Here is a 25,211-nt window from a genome sequence, read left to right on the forward strand (position 1 = left end):
CTGCCCACCCCTCTTCTGCAGATACCAGGTTCAATTGAAAGCAGCTCCTCAGACAGGCGCGCCTTTCTTCCCTTTACTGCAAAGTCTCTACATATCTGGGCTCTTAGCTTCATACTAAGTTCACACTCATCTGTGGCTGCCCTCTAGCCTTCCTGAGGCGCAAGTCCACCACAGAGCTGACATGAGCTTGGGAACTTATGGATGCTTGGTGTGCATTTGTGATGTTAATCTTGATTGTCAACATGATGGGATTTAGAATCACCATGGAAACAAATCTCTTGGCATGTCCTAGAGTGGTTTTAAAAATTAGAGTAACTGAGGTAGAAAAACTTACTTTAAATGTGGGTTATACCATTCCACAAGCTGGTGTTCCAAGAGGACACAGCAGGGAGAAAAGCAGTGTGCCAGTGAGCGCGCGCGCGCGCGCACACACACACACACACACACACACACACACAGGGGTGTGTGCTATCTCTGGACTTCCTAATGTGGCTGCAACATAATCAGCTCTGCCTCGTGCTCCTGCTGCCAGGCTCCCTGTCGTGACAGACTGACTACACACACGGAGAAAGAAACCTTCCTTCCTCGGGTTGTTTTTGTCAGGTATGTTGCCCAGCAACAGGAAAAGCAACTAACAATATTTATCAAGCAATTTATTGATAAACTTCAATTAATAAAATGCCTTTAAATAGCACCAAGCCTACATTTGCCACTTGTAAGAAGTACTGAGTAATAGAGCATACGGGACAGTGAGATGCCTTAACTAAGCCCAATGACCTGAGATCTCTAGGATGCACATGGTGGAAAGAGAAAACTCACTCTAGCAGGTTGTCCTGACCTCCACACATGAGTGTGTGTATGCGCACATGCAAGCGCACACCCACATGTGCATACACACAAATAAATGTAAGGAACAATTTGAAAAGCATATTTAGAAGTTAGTTATAAACCCACCGTATTCCAAGCCTCCTAACAGCAATTTCATCTTAACACTTTACGTGGGCCTGGGTTATTGCCCTGCTTGTCCAGAGATGGGATTTAAATGTACTATATATATATATATATATATATATATATATATAAAATGTACTATATGAAACCTAGCTTGTTTCATATGACGTATAAACAAAACATTTCCAAACCACTTATTTTTAGCTTCCCAACATCTCATATTATCCATCTGAAAAAATGAAGATAACACCACAAGCTTTTAAAATACCCTAATAAAGAAGTGTTAATGCTGGGGAAAAAAAATACTCTGAACAGTAAAGATGTGATATAAGAAATACATTCTTCTCTCCCTAGGGGAAAACAAAAGGGGAAAAAAAAAAAAAAAACCCAACCCATTTCTAGTTATTTCAGATATTTACACAATTTCTTTAAAAGTAAAGATGCCCTCTGAGACGGTGTAAGAAGACCCATGCTGTTCTTTATGTCTGTGGCCTTGTCCAAGTTGCCATCTTCTGGTCACTACTCACCTCTTTACTTTCTAAGTATTAAAAGAAGTGCCACATTAAATTATTGACACCCTGCTTTGCATAAAAATAGGGGACCCAGCATCATTCCCTGAATTTCCTAAGTACAACAAATCATAATTCATTATACCATAGAATATACCAAAACTTAAATCACAATAAATTAAGCATACTCAATTTTACATCTGCAGCCTCTTCAGAAAAGCAACTTCACAGAGTTTCAGATGGTTCCTGTGCTTTCTCAGCTCTAAGCCTTCTGCTTATCCGAAGCCTGGCTCCTGATATTCTGTATACTAGTCTTGCCTAGAGTAGGGTCCTGGCAGCTAATACGCGACAACCCATGTCTACCCTACTCCACATTATAGAGGAACTGAGCCTCATAAGGGTTGGTCCCATGTCTGTGGCCTCGGGAACAAGTGCGGAGCAGGCCTGAAACAGAGGGATGCAGCCCAGGCTCTCAGATATGCGGGGTGGTGTCTGCAAGGTGGTGAGAAGACTGGGCAGCTGTCCCACCTCACCCTGGCTGAGACAGTCCTCACAAAACAGCTCGTGAAGTAGGTTCAAGTTCTACCTATTTTGTTAAAAGAAACTTTCAGGAATACTTTTAATTCTAGTCACACACAAGGAAAAAGAATAGAATTTATGATTACTAACTAGTCTTTCCAGAAAATGGCATGACCTTACATCAAAATCTGAATAGAAATCACTATTACTAAATCAGGATTCTTCGTTTAAGATATACCAACCTGGTGAACAGTATTCCTGATATTCAAAATCTCTGCTTTTTGATGCCCTAGAATTTAATTAGGTGTTTAAAAAAATATATCTCTGGTGAGTCAACACTAAAACCTGAAGTGTGCAACCTCCACGAAGTATCAAAATCCCAGCCGAGTGGGCAGAAGCCTGTATTTGGTTCCCCTGGTGCTGTTGAAATTCTCTGCAAAAAAGATCAATGGCTGAGAGTATATATTACTGTATTGACTGAAAGAGTCTCACAATGGTGCAAGAAGATGGGTTTAGGAGGTGAGCAGCGCCCGGGCACCCTGGGACCCCACCTCACAGCCCTGCGCAGCCCACTGGGAGGGAAGGAGCCCACTTCCCGCTGCTCCGGCCTTCAGCAGCTGCTCTGAGGGCTCCCTCTGTGTGCAGCACTCACCTCAGGTACTGACCACACGGATCCTCTCCTGGCCTTCAGACTCCTTCTCAAACGTCATGCTCTCCGTAGGCCTACCCTGACACCAGCCCTACCCTGGCCTCTAGCACTTAACCCAGTCTACAGTTGCCAGGGACCATCCTGCCCTGCGTGATACATGGGTTTGTGCATTTTCTGTCTACCTCCTCTAACGAGAGCAGCATTTGTAAATGTTTACTTTGTTCAGTGATGGATTCTCAAATATGAGGAACAGTGCTTTGTACAAGGTTAGCTCTTAGCATTTGTTCAATAAATAAATTGAAACACTTTAAAGTGGTGGCGCACTCCTGTAATCCCAGCACTTTAATAAAGTCAACTTTAACTGGAGTAAATTCAATCTGAGGGAAAATTATTCAGAGGAAATCTCTGGCCTTTAAATTCAAAATCCTATGAGAGAATTTGGGGTAGAAATATATGTACTTGTTCAGGAAAATACTTAATTTGAACTCATACTGTGTTTAAATGTTACATTCAGCCAATAAATAACAAAAAAGAAATTCATTGCTAAGATCTACAGAAGAATGAAGTAGTTATGTCACATGAGCTTGGCTCTGTAAGGGCAAGCTTGTATGTGAACACACCTTTAAAGTATCCTTTTGTTTGTTTGTTTGTTAGTTTCAGCTAAAGATTTCTTGGAAAAAGTTAAGGGTGCCCATAAGAGTTCCTGTCGGCTGTCTTTATAATACAAGCTGACACCCGCAGAAGTGTTCTTATCCCACTTACTTCAAGGTGGTGTGTATGTGCCTTATAGCACTGAGCCAAACAAGTGCAGGGGTGAATCCAGCACCCTTCCCTCTTAAACTGAACGGTGCCCAGTAACCTACTTCTTAGGCGCTGTGTCCACCCCAAATGGTTTTGTACATAAGCACACACAGGCTTTCTGAACACATCTGCATGCTTCCTGTCTGAGGCTTTCAGACAACTACAGTGGTCTCCTGGCTGGTTGCAGGCAGTAAACCTTCCTCTATTCTCTGACCTTCTAGCTGTTGGCTTTGCAGTCACCAAGAAAAGAACCCGTTGTGTTTGGATATGATTACAGTATTAATCAGGCCAGCGAGATCAACCAGCATCAAAATGAACTGGCTTGAAATCTCGACGCCTGAGAGAAATCATCAGGGACTGGTAGTCCAATGCTCCTTTGCCCACATGTAATTGAGAGGTCAGCATGGGGTTGCTCAGGTCCAACAGAAACGAAGTTTTTTCTATCATGTTCTTCTTGTCATTTAAAGGCCGATGCCACAGGAAGCACTACAGCTTGCGCAACCATAAGCCAAAAGATAACAAATTCAGGAGGTGTAGCAGAGCAAAAGGCCGGATTATACAGGTGCAGCAGAGGCCTAGCAACTGAAAGTCATGATTTACTATGTTCATGTAATTCCTGCTTCCCTGACCTTTAGTCCTGTGGTGGAATGGCATGAGAAGCAGTAACTACGCAGACTGACTCCAAACACTACTGCTTTAAATCCTGCTATGGTCATTCTCTATTCCCTCCTTTTAAAACATTTTTTAATTTTATCAACTTATTCAGATTACAATCTCAACTGTTATCACATCACTTGTATCCTCCCATTCCTCCCTCTCTCCAGCTTTCACCCTATTCCCCTCCCCTAGGCCTAAGACTGAGGGGACCTCCTCCCCCACTATCTGGTCATTCTATTCATTCACCCTTTAAGAAAGCATTGTCTTACACGCTTCTTACTTAATGTAGGTTTTTAAAAATACGCCTTGATCAAGCACCCGCCTCCTTACTGCTAAGAAAAATGACCTGTTCTTTACAATATTAAGGGTAATTTAAATTAATGGCCCAAGAACATCTTGTGCCTTTTGGTTTTGTTTTGTTTTCTTTTTTTCAAGACAGGGTTTCTCTGGGTAGCCCTGGCTGTCCTGGAACTCACTATGTATATTAAGATGACTTCAAACTCAGAGATCTGCCAGTATCTGCCTTCCTAGTACTGGGATTAAAGTCATGCGCCACTGCACCCAGCAACATTCTCCGACCTTCTAGCTGTGCTTATGTGTCTTTACAGTAACACACACACAGTTATCAGATGTTTCCAGCTGTGTGACGTCACATGTCTTATCTAATTCTCAACTGTTTTTGTCATCTGTAGAATGGTCACAATAAGAACACTTAGCTTTTAGCCAGGTGGTGGTGGCACACCTTTAACCACAGAACTTGGGAGGCAGAGGCAGGCCGATCTCTGAGTTTGAGGCCAGCCTGATCTACAGAGTGAGTTCCAAAACAGCCAGTGCTACACAGCATAACCTTCTCTCCAAAACCAAAATAACATAGCAGAGCAGATTAGAGCAAAAAAAGAACGTTTGGAGCTGGAGAGATGGCTCAGCCAATAAAGACTAGGCTCAAAGCCAAAAATATAAAAGAACTTTGGATTTTAATACAAGAGGAAGCCTGGTGCATATGCAGAGACTTGGTAACCAGATAGGTAGTGTGCTTGAGCTGACTGAGTGCATGTAATGACTTGCATAATTCACTTTAGGCCTGAGAATAAATTTCTAGCCAACTTAAACGTCACGGTTGTTTTGCGAGAAGTGTTGGGAATGGACCCGAGGGAGGGACAGGCCAGGAGAGGGAAAAAGCTGATTAAAATGAGTAGTGAAAAATGTGATTATGAACCCATATTTCACCACCAAAATTTCACTCTTAACAGATTGGCTTCACCAGATGGTACCTCTTTCTAATGTCTTCATGAGATTAAAGTCCTGATTCAAAACAAATCCATGAAATCGCTGTGAGTCTATAAATACTGCAACTGTACAAGTTTGATTAAATATGTGACCCGAAGCTTCTGCCTTTCTAGTTAACAAAAAAAGAAATTGAAAGTAAACTAAAAATTGGTCTTATTTCAGAGATGAGCTTCTGTATTCTTGTTGATTCTATTTTAGCTTCTGAATGAATTTTTTTCTTTGCATAAATGTAATGACAGATGCCAGCCTATGCCTGGACTGCGGTGAGGAAGCTCTAATTGGGAGTCCACACATGCCAATTAACTCTTGCCATTGCTGGTGAAACCATTCTCAGCTAGCAATCGTAAGATCTCCATGCTAGCATACTTGGTTATGGGCATCTTCAAAAACAAATAAATAAAATGTACTTTGTAAATCACACACACACCCCAAATACTCAAGAGTACAATTCCTTCCACTGGGTTCAGTGTCCGATCACATGTGTGTGTCCCCTTTGAACAGTCTCTCTTGCATTGTAAAGATCACTGTCTTCTCGTCTTGGTAGCCATTTCAACCCATGTGTCATTTTCTCTGCACATGGGTACTTGGAAGAGCTCTTTCATGATCTTTTATGCAGAGTGCTCTTGAGGAACACTTTTAAAGTGGGGTGGGGGGCAGTGATGAGGGGGTACTCTGGGCAGAGAGTATTTCAATGTTGCTGGGAAAGTGAGCATGCTCATCAGCGTTTACAACCAAAGAAAGCACACGGCAGCAACGAGGAGCTCAAAGGTGACGAATGATGAATGGCCTAATTAAGATGAACAAATGGCTACCATTCACAGAGACATCTGGTGTGATTTTGTGTGTCCAAAAGTGGTGTGTTCACCATTTGGAGGGATACAGATCCACTTTAGGACTGGAAATAAATGTCAAGCCAACTTAAACATCACAGTTGTATTGCTAGAAATGTTGGCAACGGACCCGAGGGAGGGACAGGCCAAGAGAGGGCAAGAGCTGACTAACATGCACTTTAGTATGGGAGAGACAGATGTCTGCGGCTTCATTTCTCTGAATCTATTCAAGCAGAAATCGGATCACTAATAAGCATCTCAGTGTGAGCTAACATGTAGTCTGCACTGTGACACAGCTGGGTTTGGTATTTGCTGGATGAGAGACAGGGAGATTGGAAACATTTACAATCGATTTTCTGAAAAGCCAAACTTTCAAATCCTAAAATGTAGTTGTAGTATTTACGAACCAGACAAAAGCCATTTCATAATAGCTGAGCCAATTCCAAAAATGTTCTCCAAGAGCATTTCACATATGCACATATAAGTTCTATTATAAGAAAGATATTTTAGTCATAGTCATATTCAAGATAAATTAAGATAAAAGATTTCATCATGAAGTCATAATTTCTTACACAGGACAGAGTAAGCCAATGCATGTAAGTTACCAAGTAACACTTCTCAGTAATAACTGTGACAACAGAGTGTAAAATATGTATGTAACGTCTGAAACATATCTTAAGGGGCCATTCTTATTTCCAACTTAATTCTTCACTCCAGAACTTCATTGCCTGGTGAACTATAAGTAATTTAACACTATCTGGCATCTAGAGGTCATCTTCTCATCTTAGCGTTTTGTTAAACTAGGATAGTAAATCATTTGTAAGAACTTGATGACAAGTTTCTACAAAGTCACATGTGAGAATTGTTTCAACATCTAAAAGACAAGACATTAGAAACATGTTATTAATTCTGGAGTGTGTGCATGTGGGTATGTGCATATGTGTATGTAGTTGAACACGGCTATTTGTGTGTGTAGGGATCATGGGTCAATACTTCCTCCATCACTCTCCTGTTTTGAGACAAGGTCTCTTAATAAACCTGGAGCTTACTAATTGGGCAAGACTAGCTGGCCAACAAGCCCAAGGGATTGTCCTGTCTCGACCTCCTTAGTGCTAGTATTGCAGGCATGTGCCACCATGCCTGGACACTGGGCTTCTGAACTCATGTCCTCATGAATGTGTGGCAAGTACTTGCTTGATCAAACTATCTTCTCAGCCCTGAATAATGCCGTTCTTAAACAGTAGTAGCTATTAGTATTGACCCAGAAGGAAAGTATTTCCTTCTCCAGGACAACTTTAGAAAAAATCCGAGATATGAAAGAGCAAAAAGTCCTATTCATTTTTCAGTGTAACAGATTGGAAAGTCAAAGGTGAACAATTTTATACACTGTTCTTTTTAATAACAAAATTATTGCATCCTCATCTACATTTTCTAATTTGAGAGTTAAAAATCAATAAGCAAACAAATAAATGCTTTAAAAGCACATGTCCCTGGGTAAGGAGAGGGACCAGTGGGTAAAAGCATCTGCTGCACAAGCATGAAGATACAAGTTCAAAGCCCTAGAACTCACATAAAAAGCTGGGTACCTGCCTGCAACCTCAGCACTGTAGCAGGCTAGACACAGGAAGAGTGCTAGGGCTTGCTGGCCAGCAGCCGAGCTCCAGGTTCAGAGAAAGACCACTGTCACAGGGCATAACGTGGGAAGTGATAGAGCAGGACACCGGATACCTCCCAGCAAGGAGAGAGAGGGCTAAACTAGGGCTAAAGAGGGAGTGGGGGAGGGAGAGGTAGAAGCTGTGGCTCCAGGATCCCTTCGTGAGATCTATGAGACTAAAAATTATGGATTGAGAATACAGATGGCTCAGCACTTGCTGCTCTTGCAGAGGACTCAAAGTGTGGCTCACAATGGTCTGTACCTCCAGTTCTGGGGAATCTAATGTCCTTTCCTGTGTTCTACAGGCACTGCATACACATGGTGCACTTATAAACATGGAGGCACAAGGAAAATAGGATACATTTATCCCTGAAAATGTGTCTATGGGCCCATATGTGGAGGCCAGTCCACCTCAGCTGTCCCCTTCAGGCATCCTTCTCCAAGTAAGATCTGTGTAAGTAAGGCTTGTGTAAGATCTCAGAGAATCTTCACGACCATCATGCAGTGTACAATGGGACTGTCCTAAATAAACTGGAACAATTCTCTTTGAATGTAACATTTCAATCTTTAGACATTAGCAAATGGTAACTAAACAAAATAGCTGAATTGTTCATATTACCTGAACCGGAATCCCAGCATCCTCCACTAATCTTAATGGAGTATATTTCAACAGTTAAACAGTGAGAAGAAAGCGTGGCCTTACCGAGACCTTATTTACAGTGTCCTAAAGGAGGTGCTAATATGTCCCAGAGTGGATGAAAGACAGTGCAGAAAGAGGTAAAAAGCCAGTACCACAGGAAACAGATTAAGCCAATTCTGAACTGTTTATTTCATTTAGAAGGGAGCTTTATGAAAGTTTGTGTTTTATAAAGTAGATCCACAGTGTTACCATTCAAGAATATGTGTGGTAGAACACACCTGTAATCCTAAAACTAGAGAGGCTGAGGTAAGAGGATCATGAGACCAAGGCCAGCCTTGGTGTTCAATAAGACCTTGTCTTTAAAAGAAGAAAACAACAAAGCTCAAACCAAAAAGCACAAAGTGAACAATATTGAAAATTCTGGCCACCTATTTCAATGTCTACAAATATTAGTTAGCATTTGTACCTACCTCCTTTGCACTCTTAATTTTGGTCAGAAATGTATGGAGTTCCATGGTTTCTGCAAACAGTGCTCGGCATACTGCCTGATAATGATTTGGTGCCTCTGACTCAGTTGGGAGATGAGCAGCACATATCTATAGAAGAAGAAGAAGAGGGGAAAAAAAAAAAAAAAAGAATATGGCCATTACTGGCATTTTAGGTACCATTAAAACAAACACACCCAGCCTATCTATAGTTTTTTTTTTTTCTTTCTTTTCTTTTCTTTCTTTTTTTTTTTTAGACAGGATTTCTCTGTGTCATCCTGGCTGTCCTGGACTCACTTTGTAGACCAGGCTGGCCTTGAACTCACAGAGATCCACCTACCTCTGCCTCCTAAGCACTGTGATTAAAGGTGTGTGCCACTACACTGGGCTGTAGCTTATCTTTTAGATGGAAGATAAGTCCTGTCACCCAAGGTTTAAAATACCAAATGATCGTAGATACAATCCACAGAATCATGTGGAAAACATGGTTCAGTCAAGGATACCTAACAGCAAGGATAAGCTGACTATTTGAAAATGAGAGGACATGTATCAAAGTTTTGTCTGAGAGAAAAAGGGAGGTGGAGTGGGACTTGCTAAATGTTGACAATAACTCAGACATTTTGGCAGCCATAGTTTCAGCTGCCACCCCAACATAAATCAAACCTGGGAAAAGGTAACTTCAAGTGAAGGATGACCTTGATCACTGGCCTGTGGCCAAGTCTTGGTTGTGGCCATTTCCTAACTTGTTTATTGCCTGAGAGGGCCTAGCCCACAGTAGGTGGTACCATCCCTAGGCAGGTGGGTCTGGGCTGTATAAGAACGCTAGCTAAGCAAGCCAGAGGAAGCAGGAGGAAAACATTCTGCCATGGTTTCTTCCTCAAGTTACTACCCAGACCTCCCTCAACAACGGACTGTACCCTGAAAAATGAAACAAACCCTTTCCACTCCAAGTTGCACTTGGTCAGTGTGTCCAACCGAGGACAACTAGCTCCCATTCTCTGAGCATTTATCACATCACATACTGTGTGGCCTGCCATATAAACAGCACAATTCCACGCATTCTCCCTATAACCCTGAATCATCCCTGTGGTTTTTTGCTTGTTTGTTTTTGTTTTTTTTAACCACAGGAGAATCTAACCATACTTCTCCTAGGTTCTGAAGCCCATGCTCGTCCCACTTGTGAAGCCTGGGGACGTGGGAATGGAGGGAGGAAAAGGAGGGCAGGGGGCTGGTGGAGAACTCGGTCTGCCTGTGCTCCTCGTGTCCCAAGATGCCGTGAGTAAGAGATGCACCTTAACATGATGCAGTGATTTGTTCCTTTATTATACCACAAAGATGTCCTCTTAAGAGTCCAAAGAATAATGTTATGTTTCTATAAAATAACTATTGTGTCCATGTTCAATAGTCACATTTTAAAGTACTTCACTTGCTATAAAAAAGCTGTTAACAGCCAGGCATGGTGGCTCACACCTTTAATCCCAGCACTCAGGAAGCAGAGGCAGGCGGATATCTGTGAGTTCAAGGACAGCCTGGTCTACACAGAGAAACAGGGGGCGGCGGGGAAAACTGTTAACATCTTTCAATAAATTAGATATTAGGGGCTGGAGAGATGGCTCAGAGGTTAAGAGCACTGTCTGTTCTTGCAAAGGTCCTGAGTTTCATTCCCAGCAATCACATGGTGTCTCATGACCATATATAATGAGATCTGGTGCCCTCTTCTGGCATGCAAGCACACATGTAGGCAGAATACTCTATAAATAATTAATAAATAAATATTTTTAAAAGAAAAATTAGATATTAATATAATTGCTGAAAAATCTGTTCTATTTTAATAACTTCTAAGAAAGAATAAAAGAGAGCTGAGTAAGGTGAATGCATGCCTGTAATCAATCCTACCACTTGGTAGGCAGAGACAGGAAAATCAGGAATCAATGGTCATCTTCCACTACACAGAAGGTTCGAGGCCCAGCTGGGCCTCATGAAGCACTGTTTTATTAAGAGTCAAAAGAGGGTGTAGTGGCACACTCCAAAGGTCCCAACACTCCAGAGGCAGAGGCAGGAGAAACTCTATGAATTTGAGGCCAGCCTGGTCTACATGATAAATTCCAAAGCCAACCAAAGCTACTTAATGAGATTCTGTCTCAAAACAAACAAACAAATAAAAATATTAAGAAAAAAAAAAACAAAAAAAGCATCAATAGAATAAAAGGTGTTCAGTGTAGCTCTATTGCTTTTCACGTTTCTTAGCTTATTTTTGTACCACGCAGAAGGTTCTTATGTTACTTCTTTGCTGTGACAAAGTACTGAGAAGAGCAAAGGAGCGAAGATTAAGGCTGAGTAGTAGCTTCGTAGGTTTTAGTACATGCTCAGTGGCTCTGAGCCTTCCTGTGGTGAGAGGCTGAACACCAGGAGGAAAAGACGTGGTAGAGTAATATGGCTGTATCGTGGTGGACAGGTGGCAAAGAGAGAGGGTGGGCAGGGGAGAATACCCTTCATAAGCAACCCACAAAGGCCTACTTCCCCTAACAAGGCCAAGTCAGCTGTGGTCTCATCAGAGGACTAAACCACTGATGAAGTTATACCACTTTTATGTTCAATTGCTTCTTAACAGCACCATCTGGTAGAGACCACGCCTTTAACAAGAGCCTCTGTGGGGGTACCTCAAAACCAAACTTAACAGTACCCTACTCAAATTCAAAATTATTCCCTTAAGATTTTTTTCTTTTCTTTCTGGAGATGGGGCTCAAACCCAATGCCTGTGTCTGCTAGGCGAGTGCTCCACTCCTGAACTCAATCTCCAACCCAGGAATGTCTTTTGTAAGATAGCAACTCAGTATCAAATTGCATAAGATGTCCATCACAAGCAAGCCAACAAAACCACATTTATAAAGACTACTGCAATGCTGGATCCTCTGGAGGATGAGCCAAGCTTCTTCACTGAGAGGCCGTCTCTCCCGTCTAGAGAGTGTACTCTCTATTTAAGGAGACACGTGTGTATATTTGTGTGTGCAAGTCATGTGGCTCTAGAATCAGCTGCAAAGAGCCCCACAATGAGTAAAGAAAAAGATAATCACAGAGTGTGTTTATGCTTAACCTGTGTATATTCTTTCTTTGCTGTATAATCAAGAAGCATGAATAGGCCGGGTGTGGTGGCCTTTAATCCCAGCACTTGGGAGGCAGAGGCAGGTGGATTGCTCTGAGTTTGAGGCCAGCCTGGTCTACAAAAGCGAGTCCAGGACAGCCAACGCTACACAGAGAAACCCTGTCTCTCAAAAATAAAAATAAAAATAAAAAAGAGGTGTGAATAAAATAGGAAGTTGTATTTGTTATACATTCAGAGATCTTGATCACTAAAATGAAAACAAACTTATAAGATCCTATAAACCCTATCATTTGTATTATTGCAACTTAGTTTCATGTTTCTACATTTAACAATAACAAAGCAATCACAGTTTGGTGAGATGATGGCTCAGCAGGTAAAGGTGTTTTCTGCACATGCCTGATGACCTAAGTTTGATCCTGGAACTCATGCAAAGGTGAAAAGAGAAAACTGACTCTACAAAGTAGCCCTCTGACCATCACACACGCATGCATGCACGCACGTACACGCAATTAAGATTTTTTTTTTTAAGAGGAGAAAAAGCAGTCACATTTCCTCATCTAATTCTTTGTCTTCGCTTTCAACAAAGCCAAGCAGTCACTGCTAACTGAATTAGTCATTACTAACCCACTGAACCAGACTCATGTCCGTCTCTATTGTCATAAACAACGGCCTTTATGACATTTGTGTTTCAAATTTTCAGAACTTGTTGAATGTCTCAGCAATTTTTCTTTTCAGTCAAAAAGAACATTCAAGATATTTACAAAAATGGGAAATTTTAGGCAAGGTTGATTAACATGGAAACCAAAAAGCAAGTAGTAAGGTTATGATATTCTCAAATAAAAGTCCTAAGACTAGAACTGGTAAAAGTATGGATTTCCTCCAAACTACGAAATATGTCTTTAGTAGACTTTTACTAATATATTTTTTCACAGGCACAGTGGCTCAAATCTAAAAAATAGAAGGTAAAATGAATTCATTTCAATTGTTAACTGCTTAAGAACCTCTAAAAAAAATAACGCGGCACACTTAATGCTGCTGAGGAAGAACTCTAAGGTCCTCTAAGCCTGCTGTGTGAGAGTAGCCTGGTGCCCATCAGTCACGGTGCCCGACTAACGTACAGACCACGGTTCCATGTGCCCCATCTTCCTCCTCCGCTCTCGGTGCAGCCCCTCCATGCCTGTACCCTCTGTCAGAATGTACACTTTGCTTCTGACGTAATGCCTTCTGCTCTTCACACTTTACATCACTGGTCATCAGTGGTCTTCTCAGGGTTAGGGCAGTTTGGTCTGCCAGCCTCCAAACATGTCTGTATTTTTTTTTTAATTATTGTATTTTTGACTACTCTGCAGTAAGTGTATGCATTAATGGGGTTTCTCCATGCAGGCATATGGCCACAATGACCAAATCCAATATGTCTAATTCTGCTAAGCTCGAGTTTATATGCAGATCAGTTTTCATTTTACATGAGAGGAAATGTGGTATTTCTTTTTTTCTAGCTTATTTCACTTAGGCTACTATCCTTTTGTGTCTATTTTTAAAATAAACCTTAAAATCTAAAATATCTAAAATGAATAAAATTTGTAAAAAGTTACTGTACGTGTCTCACAACAGCTTGTAACTCCAGTTCCAAGGCATCTGTCACCCTCTTCTGGCTTCACACACACACTCCCTCACACTTAAAAAAATCTTTTAAAACGAGGGGGGGGAGGGGAAGAATGCTAACTTGTATAATCCCTTTGGAGCCGTGAGAGTTGGCTTTGCTGGGAAACAGGCATGTGGGTGCACAGCACAAAGCACAGCTGAAACGCACCATACTCAGGTGCTTCTCCATGTCCCGCCTTTGGGAGAGAAAGTGAAAACCTAAGCGATTCACATTAAAACAAAGACAAAACTCGTAAAGATTCTATCTAAATAACTCCGAACAGACTATCACAAGGTTAATTTGTCAAATCTGTCTTACTTTTCATCTCTATACAGCTAGGCTGAAATTCAGGTAGGCAGCAAAATTGAACTAAAAAGAAAACTTGAATTTTATCATTGTATGCAAATCCTATGGGAAGGCCAAAATCAAAAACCATGTGTGACAGGCCCAACTCGGTCTTGTAGATGCCATCTACTCCACAGACAGGAAATGCAGAAGCTAGCTGATGGTATCATGCCCGGTCAGGCTTCGGGGACAGGAACATGAGCAACATGGAACACATCTAGAAGTGGCCAAGAGCTGTGACCCAGCAAAAGGCCACATCCAGGCTGTAGAAAGCCTGGGAACCACTGTCACAGCCACTTTTAAACTGTGAGACAACAACCCACAGAGAGACTGACACTATGTGGCCTGTACCTTCATGACATCTTGATAGGACCGAATAGCTACGATGCTTCTCTTGTCCCCGTCTTCGTCCTCCGTGCCGTCATCTGCAGCCTCGTAGCCCTCGTCGTGGCTCCCATCAGCCTCCACCGTGTTGGCCATCTGGTCGATGAGCTGCTCGAGGGGAGGGCTCAGCTCCCTTTCTTCGTTTTCCTTCAGGCCATAGTCCAGTGCTTTATAAATAATAATTCCCAGGGATTCAATGACCTAGGAGTATTCAACAACACGGTAAATGGAGGGACTGGCGATGCTGAGGGCTAACTGTAAGGTATAAAGTGTTCAGTATTTCAGACATAACTAACACTTGAGGAGAAATTTTAACATTTTACCACCACATGCATTAAAAAAACTTGAAACAGCAACTTTATTGTGATTTTGGCATAACCAATCCACAATACCTTTTCATACTTTCTTAGATTTATACTGCATGTTCAGATCAATATTTTCCACTCATGCAAAACAAACAAACAAAACAAATAACAACAACAACAAACCCTAACCAAGCTGATTTCCTACAATGCCAAAATAAAATTGTCTGCTAGTGTTTAGAACTTTCATGGATACCCCAAAGTATGTGAGGCTGAAAATTCCAGTTCTAAGTTCACTAAGTTCACTGAAGCCGAGATAGCTACAGGTCTCTCCACGCTGACAGACAGTTCACTGAGCTCCACTCATTAGAAACATGTCTCTCAAATGACACAAACAAATGGGAGACTTTCTCTGTGCAGCCTTGGCTGTCTTGGACTCACTTTGTAGACAGGCTGGCCTCGAACTCACAGAGATCCACCTGCCTCTGCCTCCCGAGTGCTGGGAGTACAAGTGTGTGCCACCGCACCTGGTTTATAAGAGGTTCTTAATAAACGTTATCTGTCCTTCCTCTCCATTCACTTGTTTCTAATGTTTATCTAGTTACCAACATCAAGACTGTACAAAGAAACTTCATTTTCTTTTCTTTTTAAAGATTTATCTGTCATATATGCACAGTGTACACTAGAAGAGGGCACCAGATCACATTATAGATGGTTGTGAACCACCATGTAGTTGCTGGGAACTGAACTCAGGACCTTTGGAAGAGCAGCCAGTGCTCTCAACCTCTGAGCCATCTCTCCAGCATGAAACTTCATTTTCTTTATCCTACTTTTAGTCAATAATATAATTTTTTAAAAATAATCTTTACAGTATAATTCTTTTAGCCCAAGAATTTTAAGATGAGGTAAACACAACAGCATCAATGTTACTATACACAGTACCCTGTAAACGCATTCAAACATTTACTCAACAAACTCTACACAATCTACAAGCTATGTTACCAGAGAAAATAATATAACCATTTAAAATGAATATAATACTACTTAAAACTCTTAACCTCTAATTTTGAAGCAATAATACTGGTGGTTTTTTTTCCCCCTAATATTTCTGGATAAGACGGTAGATTAGATGCTGCCTCTGCATGAGGTAATGAAGGGAGAAGAGTCAAGATAAGACAGAACAGACTACTCCAGAGAGAGAGAATCTAAGCATCGGAAACACACAACAGGAGGATCAAGACAGCAGGGAGTGTGGAAAAATAAGGTACTGATATGGGGGAAAGCATAAGGAGGGGAGAACTGGAAAGTCCCCCATACTTGGAGAAGCTCTGAGTGAGTAAACTACTAACTAAATCTGACACAAATTCTTCTTAGCAGGAAAGATATTCTGACCCAGGTTACTCAGCAAACACCAAGCAGTAGAAAGGTAAAAACATACAGGCACAGAAACAAACAAAAACTGAACTTAGAGATGCATTTTCACATTATAAAAACAAAAAACAAAAACAAAAAAAAAAAAAGAAATCATTTTGCAGGAAGCTGGCGGAGGAACGGGTGTCTAATGCGGTAAGGAGATGAAGGGCTTCGGACTCTCAGAAATGCGAAGGAGAACTCCAGCAAAGATGCTACATCTGAAGAGACGGACTGACTCATCTGAACTGCAGTATTGTGGGAAGACTGAAATGTTATATAGGTCCTGGGGTTAGGTACCTCACCTTGGGCTAACATTAGCCCCCTGGAGAGCCCACCTTGTCCACACCTCTGTGTCTGCACTAACAGCCTGTGAGTAATAGATAAAAACCCTGGGAATCTATTGACTTAGACCCAATGGCTTCCACCAACCCAAAAGCTAGGAACGTCATCAGATAGCCTCAGCCTAGGGAAAAGATCCTCGTCTTGCTCTACTGCCTCCCTGATGAACCCACCAGGGTTCTGTAAACCTCTCAGGCTTCATGAAACTGCTCCTGACCCCTGTGCCATCGCCACTCAAAATGGCTCCAGAACAAACTATCTCTTACTCTTTTTAGGGTGAGTGCTGTGGGTTTTGCATCAAGAGAAAGCATTCAACCAGTAAGAGATGGAAGCAGAAAATTCAGTGCCCAGAGGAAAAACAAAAATCACCAACTTAAGACTCTGTACTCTACAAGGCTATCCTTCAGAAGTGAACACGACTTTTTCGGAACACTTGCTTAATACAATATCCTAGGTGTTGTCACTAGCCTGGGGAGTAGGAAATAATTCTTTAAAAAGAAAGAAAATAAGTGAGAAACTCAGATCCTATGAAAAGAAAAGGTGGTACACGCCTTTAATCCCAGCACTCGGAAGGCAGAGGCAGGTGGATCACTATGAGTTCGAGGTCACCCTGGTCTACAAAGCGAGTCCAGGACAGTCAAGAATACACAGAGAAACCCTGTCTCGAAAAACTAAAAACAAACAAACAAACCATTGAAGAAAGAATAAATTAAGGTCAATTAAAAACTTTTATTCTGACTATTAGGAGATAATATTTTAAAATAGTAACAGCCACACTAGTTATTTGTGCTTATATGTGTATCTCCTGTGTTGCATGTATAGAAGTGTACATTGTGACTATGTGCATATACATATGTCTGTACGGAATGTAAACTGGAAACAATACTAGTAACAGGAGGAGGAACTGGGATTATTGGCAGGAAAGGTCATCTGCACTCCCTACAGAGCAATCGAACAGTGTTACGAGAAACTCGGCTGAACGAGTTGTAAATCCACACTGCAAACCTCAGGGTAGCCACTAAAGAGAACAACAAAGAAATAGATCTGTTCTGATGAGAAAGGTAAGAAAACAAAGTCATATAAAATGCTCCTTTAAAGTTACAAAAGGTAGACAGACCACTGAATGCAGAAGAGGAGCAGAGAACAAGGATTTAAAAAATAGAAAACGTGGTGGATGTTAATATAACTTTATCGGCAATATTTCTGAGTGTCAATAGTTTACATGCTTCAAATATGAGTCTAAAAGTGAACTAAAAACCAGTATGTTGTCCAAAAGAAACCCACCTAAAGGAAGGAAGCCAAGCACACTAAGCCAACACTAACGTAAAGCACAGGACACCGTGACCCTGCCTGCGAATCTCTGTGGCTCATTCACAGGCTGTGGCTGGTTATGTTCACACCTTAATCTTCCAACAAGACCACGCTCCTTGAAAGCAAAAGCCCCTCCACAATTCACCTTCATGTATTCAAACTGCTTTATAAGCAGCTGGGACTTTATGAACGAGTTAATGAGACATAAATTCCTTCCTCTCACGTGTGCATGATGTCAAGTTTAGATATGGAAATACAGTCACAGGGAAGATTCCGGGTCACTTCAACCTCTGCCCTCCCAACTGACTACCGCACTGGTAGTCCAACCTGATTGGCTCTGAAGCATTCTGGAGGCTCTCCCCGCCCCAAAGTAAGCAGCTTCCTGCCTGTTCAAGCACTCCAGAACTGCTTGTCACAGGTAGCTCTAAATGTAAGTCAGCCTCTTACAGATGCAGGCGTAACACAGCTGGGCTTCCCTAGACTGGAATGTACAGCAGGTGGCTCTGCCCCTCGACGACAAGGACGGAACCCTGAGTAGTGTGTAAGTAGTTCTTCAGATTGAGCTGAGGACACGAGGTGACCACATCTGGACACATATCTGGACATAGCGGCTCCCATGGACAACTGCCTAAACCTAACTTTAGAAGAACAGTCGCGAAATCATGTGGGAGCATTCAAAGAGCTTAAGGAGCCTGAGAGATGATGGCTCTGTGGCTAAGAGCACACGCTGTCGCTCTTCAGAGGGCCGGAGCTTCATTCCCGGAATCCACATGGATGGCTCACAACCACCTGTAACTCCAGCTGACAGGGACTTGATGCTTCTGCCTCCTCAGCATGAGCACTTATGTATACATACCCCTACCACACAATATTAAAAATAAAATAAATAATAAAAAAAATGAGCAAGGGTGTGGACTCTTCATCAAAGATAAGGCAGATGGTAACAGGCACATGAAAAGAAGCTATACACTATATGATTTTTTTCAAAGGAATTTCCAGTAAAAATGAGACACTACTACAGCATTTTAATAGAAAGTCTGGACCAAAAGCTGACAGCAGCAAGTGCTGACAAGATGTGGGACAATGGGAACTGTCTTTTACTTACTTTCTTTTTTTTCTCATGAGACAAGGTTTCACTATGATGCTTGGGCTGGCTTCAAGCTACGCTTCTTCCTCAGACTTGGAAGTGGCTGAGACAACAAGCGCATGCCAGCTCACCAGTCTGACCAACAGGAACTCTTACTCACTAATGCTGGGAATGCATTATGGCATCCTCACCATGCCATGCCCACAGTAAAGGGACTCTGGCCCAGCCTGGCAAACGGCTCTGGTAGGCTTTGCTCTTCTCCACAATTCCCTCTGCCTTGCTAAAAAACCGTTAGATCACAGTCCTAAAGCCAGCCACCAAGGCCTATTCCCTTATTTGGCTGCTTCCTCCTCCTGAGGCTGCCTGCCAAGGTCCAGCTACCAAAGTATTGAAGTCCAGGAATCAAAAGCCCCTTTGCCTCGCCTAATTAACATGACCAATTAAACACCTCATCCTAACACGGGGTTTCCCCTTTTGCCTTTATAAAGAACCATTTTACTATGGGCCCCATCTGCTCTGTCTCTTCCCTACCCAGAGGAAGTCCTTTGTCCCCTGCTCCCTCTCCCTTGCTCCCTTGTCCTCCATCTCCAGACTTTGTCTCTTATCCCTGCCCTCTGCCCCTCTGGAGAAAATAAATCTCCTTTGTGCTTAGAACTTGGTCCCAGGGTGTCCTGGCCCATACTTTTCCTTTCACACAGCTCAGCAGTTTCTTATAAAAATAAACATTTTCTTACCATATGACCCAGCAATCGTATTCAAATAAGTTGAACATTTATGTTCACATAAAAAATAAAAACCAAGATGTGAGGTGCTGATGGCAACATTATTCTTAACTGCCCAAACACAGAAGTAACCAAGGCTTCCTTCAGTAAGTGGATGAGGACTGTGCGGCACATCAAGACTCTGACATTATTCAGAGAAAAAGAAGTGAATGGAGGCTGGTTACAACTCCGTGAGGCCTGAGCTCTAACAGACTATCAAGTTCAAAATAACAGTACATACATGTAAGCCCTTAATGATCTTATCAGATGAAGCAGCCAATTTGATAGGCTGTCCACTGTGTCACTCTAACCATGCGGCCCTCTGGAAATGGAGGTAAACAATGGTTGCCAGGGCTCAGGGGAAGGGAGGAGGAAAAACACAAGAGTCTTAGGGTAATGGAAATACTCTTTTGGGTAGTACATGTGAGGCACATGTTATATCGTATGTGTCAGAACTTAATACATGTGCAACACAAAGAGTGAACCCTAACATACTATGGACTCCATCAATTACAATATACTCACATATCAAAATTATGCCAGGCTCTATAGGAGAAGGGAGGACTGTGCAGACACTCTCCTATCTACCTAGTCTGCAGACCTAACAAGAGAATCAAGTCTGCTGACGTGAATAAATGTACAGAAGCTGTGGCTTAAAAGGCACAGTAGCCAACAGCAATTAGAAATCAGCCCAGATGGCAGCATCTGTGTTTGTTTGCTGTCTTCTTAGCAAAGAGGCGGTGGCAGGCATTGCTGAGCACGGGTCCCTCCACTCCTGCCCCTGCCTGTCACTCTCATGGGTCCTCCTTGTTAGTTAGTTTCTTTAGGTGTGTGGATTTAGTGTGGTTATCCTGTATTATGTGGCTAGTACCTGCTTGTAAGTGAGTCTATATCATGGAGTGAAGCCGTGAGGAAGAACTGCCACAGACTGATGAACTGTCACTGAGTATCACAGTGCTTCCAGCAACGGTTCGGCAGAGCTTGTCTCCCACCCCCCACCTAACAACCTCAAGCTAGCGCCCAGTTAAGTTTAAGCACTGGTATAAAATCCAAACCATTTAAAAAAAAAAAAATGGTAGTACGCATGCCTCTGTAAAGTGATTAATCTCGCTTAGATTCATCTCTTACATATCTAATGGCTTTCAAATGTAGCTTGTATGTAACATGTGTGCACATGTGTATGTTTTGTGTTCATACACATGTGGTGTTCAAATGCACAAGCACATATGTGTTCATGTAAAGCACAGAGATTGTGAGGGAAGTGTCTTCCTCTATCAGTCTCTGCCTCATTCTTTAAGTTTCATTGCTTGTGTGCATATATGATGTGTGAGAGTGTGGCACACGCATGTCACACAGTGTGCATGTGGAGGTCAGAGGACAACATCCACTGGGAGTTCCTGGGATAGCACTCAGGTCATCAGGCTTTTATGGAAATGCTTTTACCTGCTTAGTTATCTCAACAGGCCTCCATCTTATTTTGGAGGGGGTCTTTCACTGCACCCCAATAGACTGGCTGACCACCAGGCTCTAGGGATCCTCTGTCTCTGCCCCTCCTCCAGCGTGAGAATGTGCTGTACTGCAGCTGGGTGCTGGGATCAAAGTCAGGCTCCCGTGCTTGCACACTCTATGCAGGGGACCAGCGTCTCTCTGAGTGCCTGATTCTCAGACTCACAGTCCACATCTGAGACAGTGAGGGTTTTAAACACACTGGGAAGATGACTGTGGAATCCTACAATTAGAATTATCCTAGCCAGCCACAAAATGAAACTCCGGGAGGAATCATGTGATAAATTTCCCAGAGAAAGCACCAGGCTGGACGCTCACTAAGACTCTGGGAACCACTGTGAAAACAGGAACAAAAACACCTTGCTGGAGCCCCTCAGCCCTCAGGGGAGTTACCAGATGAGGATCCAACCCACTGACTCTCATGCAGCCCTTCCAAGACTGGAAGCAGCCAGCCTCCTGTAGTCCTGAGCCAGGAATGGAGGCTGACGTCACCATGGCAGATGCTTAAGTCAACCGTCAAGAACAATTACGAGGCATTAAAAGGGAGGGGGAAGCAGGGTGACAACAGCGGGAAGAAGTGTATGGAGGAAGCAGGAATGGGACTTCTCGGTTTATTAAATGTAGGGAAAGGAGTCCTTGTGCTAGTGGAGATTGTGGGGGCATCTTGGTCAGTTCAGACACCTTCGGGGAACACAGTCCTCAGGTAGGCGACTATGTGGCCTAGCTGGAAGGGATTTCTTGGTGTGCACTTAGTCAGTAAAGTCATAGGAAATAGTCTAAGGAGAAAACATAGAGAAGGAACTAACTACTGAGCCATCAGCGGAGGCTAAAAAGCCCAGGACTAGACTACAAAGGAGTGACAGGGACGGGAAGGGGAAATAAAGACTTGTAGTCACAAAATCAAAGAGGAAAAAAAAAAAAAAAAAAACACTTGAAGAAGGAAAACAGTCACATGCACCAAATATAGGTAAGAGGTAAGGGAAACACAGAGCACACCCACTGGCTCAGGTAGGTGGCGGCCATGGTGACTTCTGCCAGGGCAGTCCTCCTGTATAAACAGTGATGTGTGTACCTAGCAGTCTCAGAAAAAGTTCTATTGGGAGGAGAAACAATACATGGCCGCAGCTGGCTATGGGACTAGGCAGAGGTGAGCTGTGTGGTTTAAAGACAACAGATATTAAGCCACACACTGTTCCGTGCAAGGTGACAGGCCACTGTGGCTCTGTTTTGTGCGTCTCATCCCTGCCCCTAGAGCCACTGGTCTCTGCTTCTGAACTCAAGAAGCTACTGATGATGGCTGGAGTTGATGACTGCTATACATCAGCCAGGGGCTGCACTGCCACCCTGGGCAACTTTGCCAAGGCTACTTTTGATGCCATCTCTAAGACCTACAGCTACCTGACACCCGACCTCTGGAAAGAGGCTGTGTTCATCAAGTCTCCTTATCAAGAATTCACTGATCATCTTGGGAAAACCCACACCAGAGTCTCTGTTCAGAGGACCCAGGCTCCAGCTTTGGCTACCACATAGGACTTTTTATACAAGAAAAATAAAGTGAATTAAGTCTTAAAAAAAAAAAAAAAAAAAAAGACAACAGGTATTATATGTATGAAAATGATGATAAACTAAGTAAAAAACAGTTGAGGCCATGGGAAAACAGAAGTCAGAATTACTGAAATAATCAGATGACCAATCATATCCCCCTAACAGCTTAGTGGCTTCCCCCCAAAACACTTTGCCTGAAGAAGATGGCTCTGTTGGGGGGGGGGGCTGTTTTTGCAGTGCTGGCGGCATTGAACCTAGGACTTGTGCTTCAAGTGTTGGCCCAGTTGCTTTGGTTGGGTGATAAAAAGGTCTATTTGCAGGTAGTTACTCCTTGACCACATGCGAGGACTTTCTAGGTCAACATATCATACATTGATTCACATGTCATCCAAAGCCATTTACAAACGAGCCCCAGGCCTTCAGCTCCCCAGGGTATGTCACTTCGAGCACTCTCACTGTGTTGCACCTTTCCTTTTTGACTCACAATGCCCCCAGCATTTTGTCTGACAAATCCCACCTCCATTTAGCCTTAAATCCAGTATTGGGGAAGGTGGAAACCAAAAGAACTTTCATATATGCTAATATGAACAAAAAATAATACTACAATTGTATGGTAAAATGTTTAACAGTTTCTTTAAAAACTCAGACATACCACGCTAAGCACCAATTACATTCCTAGTTATTTACTGTCTTCGGGTCTATCACTGTGATAAAACCAGCGTTACCAAAAGTGAGCTGGGGAGCAAAGAGTTTATTTCACTGACACTTCCTCATCACAGTCCTCACTGAGGAAGGCAGGCCAGAAGCATCAGATCGGAATCTGGAGGCAGGAACTAAGACAGAAGCCGTGAAGGAACACTGCTTACCAGCTAGCTCCTCATGGCTTCTTCAGCCTGCTTCCTCACACTATGCAGAACTACAGGCCCAAAGGTGGCACCACTCACAGTGGGCGGGGTCCTCCCACAGCAGTCATCAGTCAGTCCCCACAGACTGGACTTCAGGTAGTCTGGATGAGACGATTTCTCAATGAAGGCTCCTCTCCCCAGATAACGCCAGCTTGTGTCAACTGACAAACACCCAGCTAGGTCATTTACCCAAGAACAGTAAACACGTATGTCTATAAAAAGACTCACATAGACCCAGCATGGCAGGACACGCCTTTAATCCTAGCATTCAGGAGGCACAGGCAGAGGCAGGTACATCTCTGTGAGTTCAAGGTCTACACAGTCTATGTAGCAAGTTCTGGGACACCTAGGGCTACATAGAGAGATCTTGTCTCCAAACAAACAAAGATTCATATAAGCTGGGGAGATGGCTCAAATGGCGGACTGCTTGCAAGCATGAAGACCTTAGTTTGACTCTCAGAACCCACAGAAAGCTGAAAGTAGCAGCACACACTTGTAATTCCTGTGTTCCTATAGCGTGATGGAAGGCAGAAACAAGAGACTCCCCAGAAGCTCTCAGAAAAGCCAGCCTGCTGTACACGGGGTAAACAAGAAAGGGCTCAATCTCAAAGAGGAAGGAAACAACCAATACCCAAAGCTGTCCTCTGACCTCTACATGTACACAGTCTCACACACACACACACACCGTACATAAAGATTTTTAAATACTCATACATAAATGTTCATAATAGCTACAAATTATAAACAACATAACTGTTCAGCAACAGAAAACAAACTAATATGACACAATGGAATACTAGGCTGGTGACAAAATGGGACACATTACTAGAGAATGTGATAATATAGGTAAACTGCAAAAAATTTTGATGAATCAAAAAATAACAACAGAGAAACAACCCAGCAACAACAACAAAGGCAGTATAAAAGGTACTTCCGGTATGATTCCAGGACACTGGAGCAGGGGGAGGGGAACTGACTACTTGGGATGATGAAATGATATGGACAGTATTTATGCCAAGAATATAGCACTCGGAGAGGCAGAGGCAGGCAAATCACTGTGAATTCAAGGCCAGCCGGGTCTATAAAGTGAGTCCCGGACAGTCAAGGCTACACAGAGAAACCCTGTCTCGAAAAACAAAACAAAACAAAACAAAATAAAACAAAACAACAAACAGATTGAGGTTTTATAAACAATAAAGCACAAGCCCTTACAGTGATGACATTCTGAACCATACCATATCATGGATGAACCTTAGACACATTATGTGTGCTGGTTAGGTCTGTTTATTTATTTATTTAGTCCCTTGATACAAGCTAGAGCCATCTGGGAAGAGAGAGATTGCCTCCATCAGGCATTTTCTTGATTACTGCTTAATGTGGGAGGGCCCAGTGCACTCTAAGCGGATGGTTCGGGGGCATTCAAGAAAGCAGGTGAGCAAGGCATGAGGAGAAAATCACCAAGCAACATCCTTGCATGGTCTCATCTTCAGTTCTTCCCTCCAGGCCCTGGTCTGACCACCCATCACGAGAGACTGTGAGCTGTAAGATGACAAGACCCAAGATGGTTTTTGTCACAGTGTTTTATC

At 42.7% G+C, this 25,211-nt stretch overlaps 1 protein-coding gene across 4 annotated transcripts in view; it reads right to left on the bottom strand.

Moving 5' to 3' along the window:
• The window catches only part of Spire1 (spire type actin nucleation factor 1), a 116,726-nt gene that overhangs the window by 39,117 nt on the left and 52,398 nt on the right, over window positions 1–25,211 (bottom strand). For all 4 annotated transcript variants that reach the window (XM_051163495.1, XM_051163492.1, XM_051163493.1 and 1 more), the window contains exons 3-4: window positions 14,424–14,657; window positions 8,968–9,093 (exon numbers count right to left, since the gene is read on the bottom strand). In XM_051163495.1, the coding sequence (XP_051019452.1) occupies window positions 8,968–9,093; window positions 14,424–14,657 (360 nt within the window). The remainder of the gene's footprint in view (window positions 1–8,967; window positions 9,094–14,423; window positions 14,658–25,211) is intronic.

This window comes from Acomys russatus, chromosome 20, assembly GCF_903995435.1.
Source record: "Acomys russatus chromosome 20, mAcoRus1.1, whole genome shotgun sequence".
NCBI classification, from domain to species: Eukaryota; Metazoa; Chordata; class Mammalia; order Rodentia; family Muridae; genus Acomys; species Acomys russatus.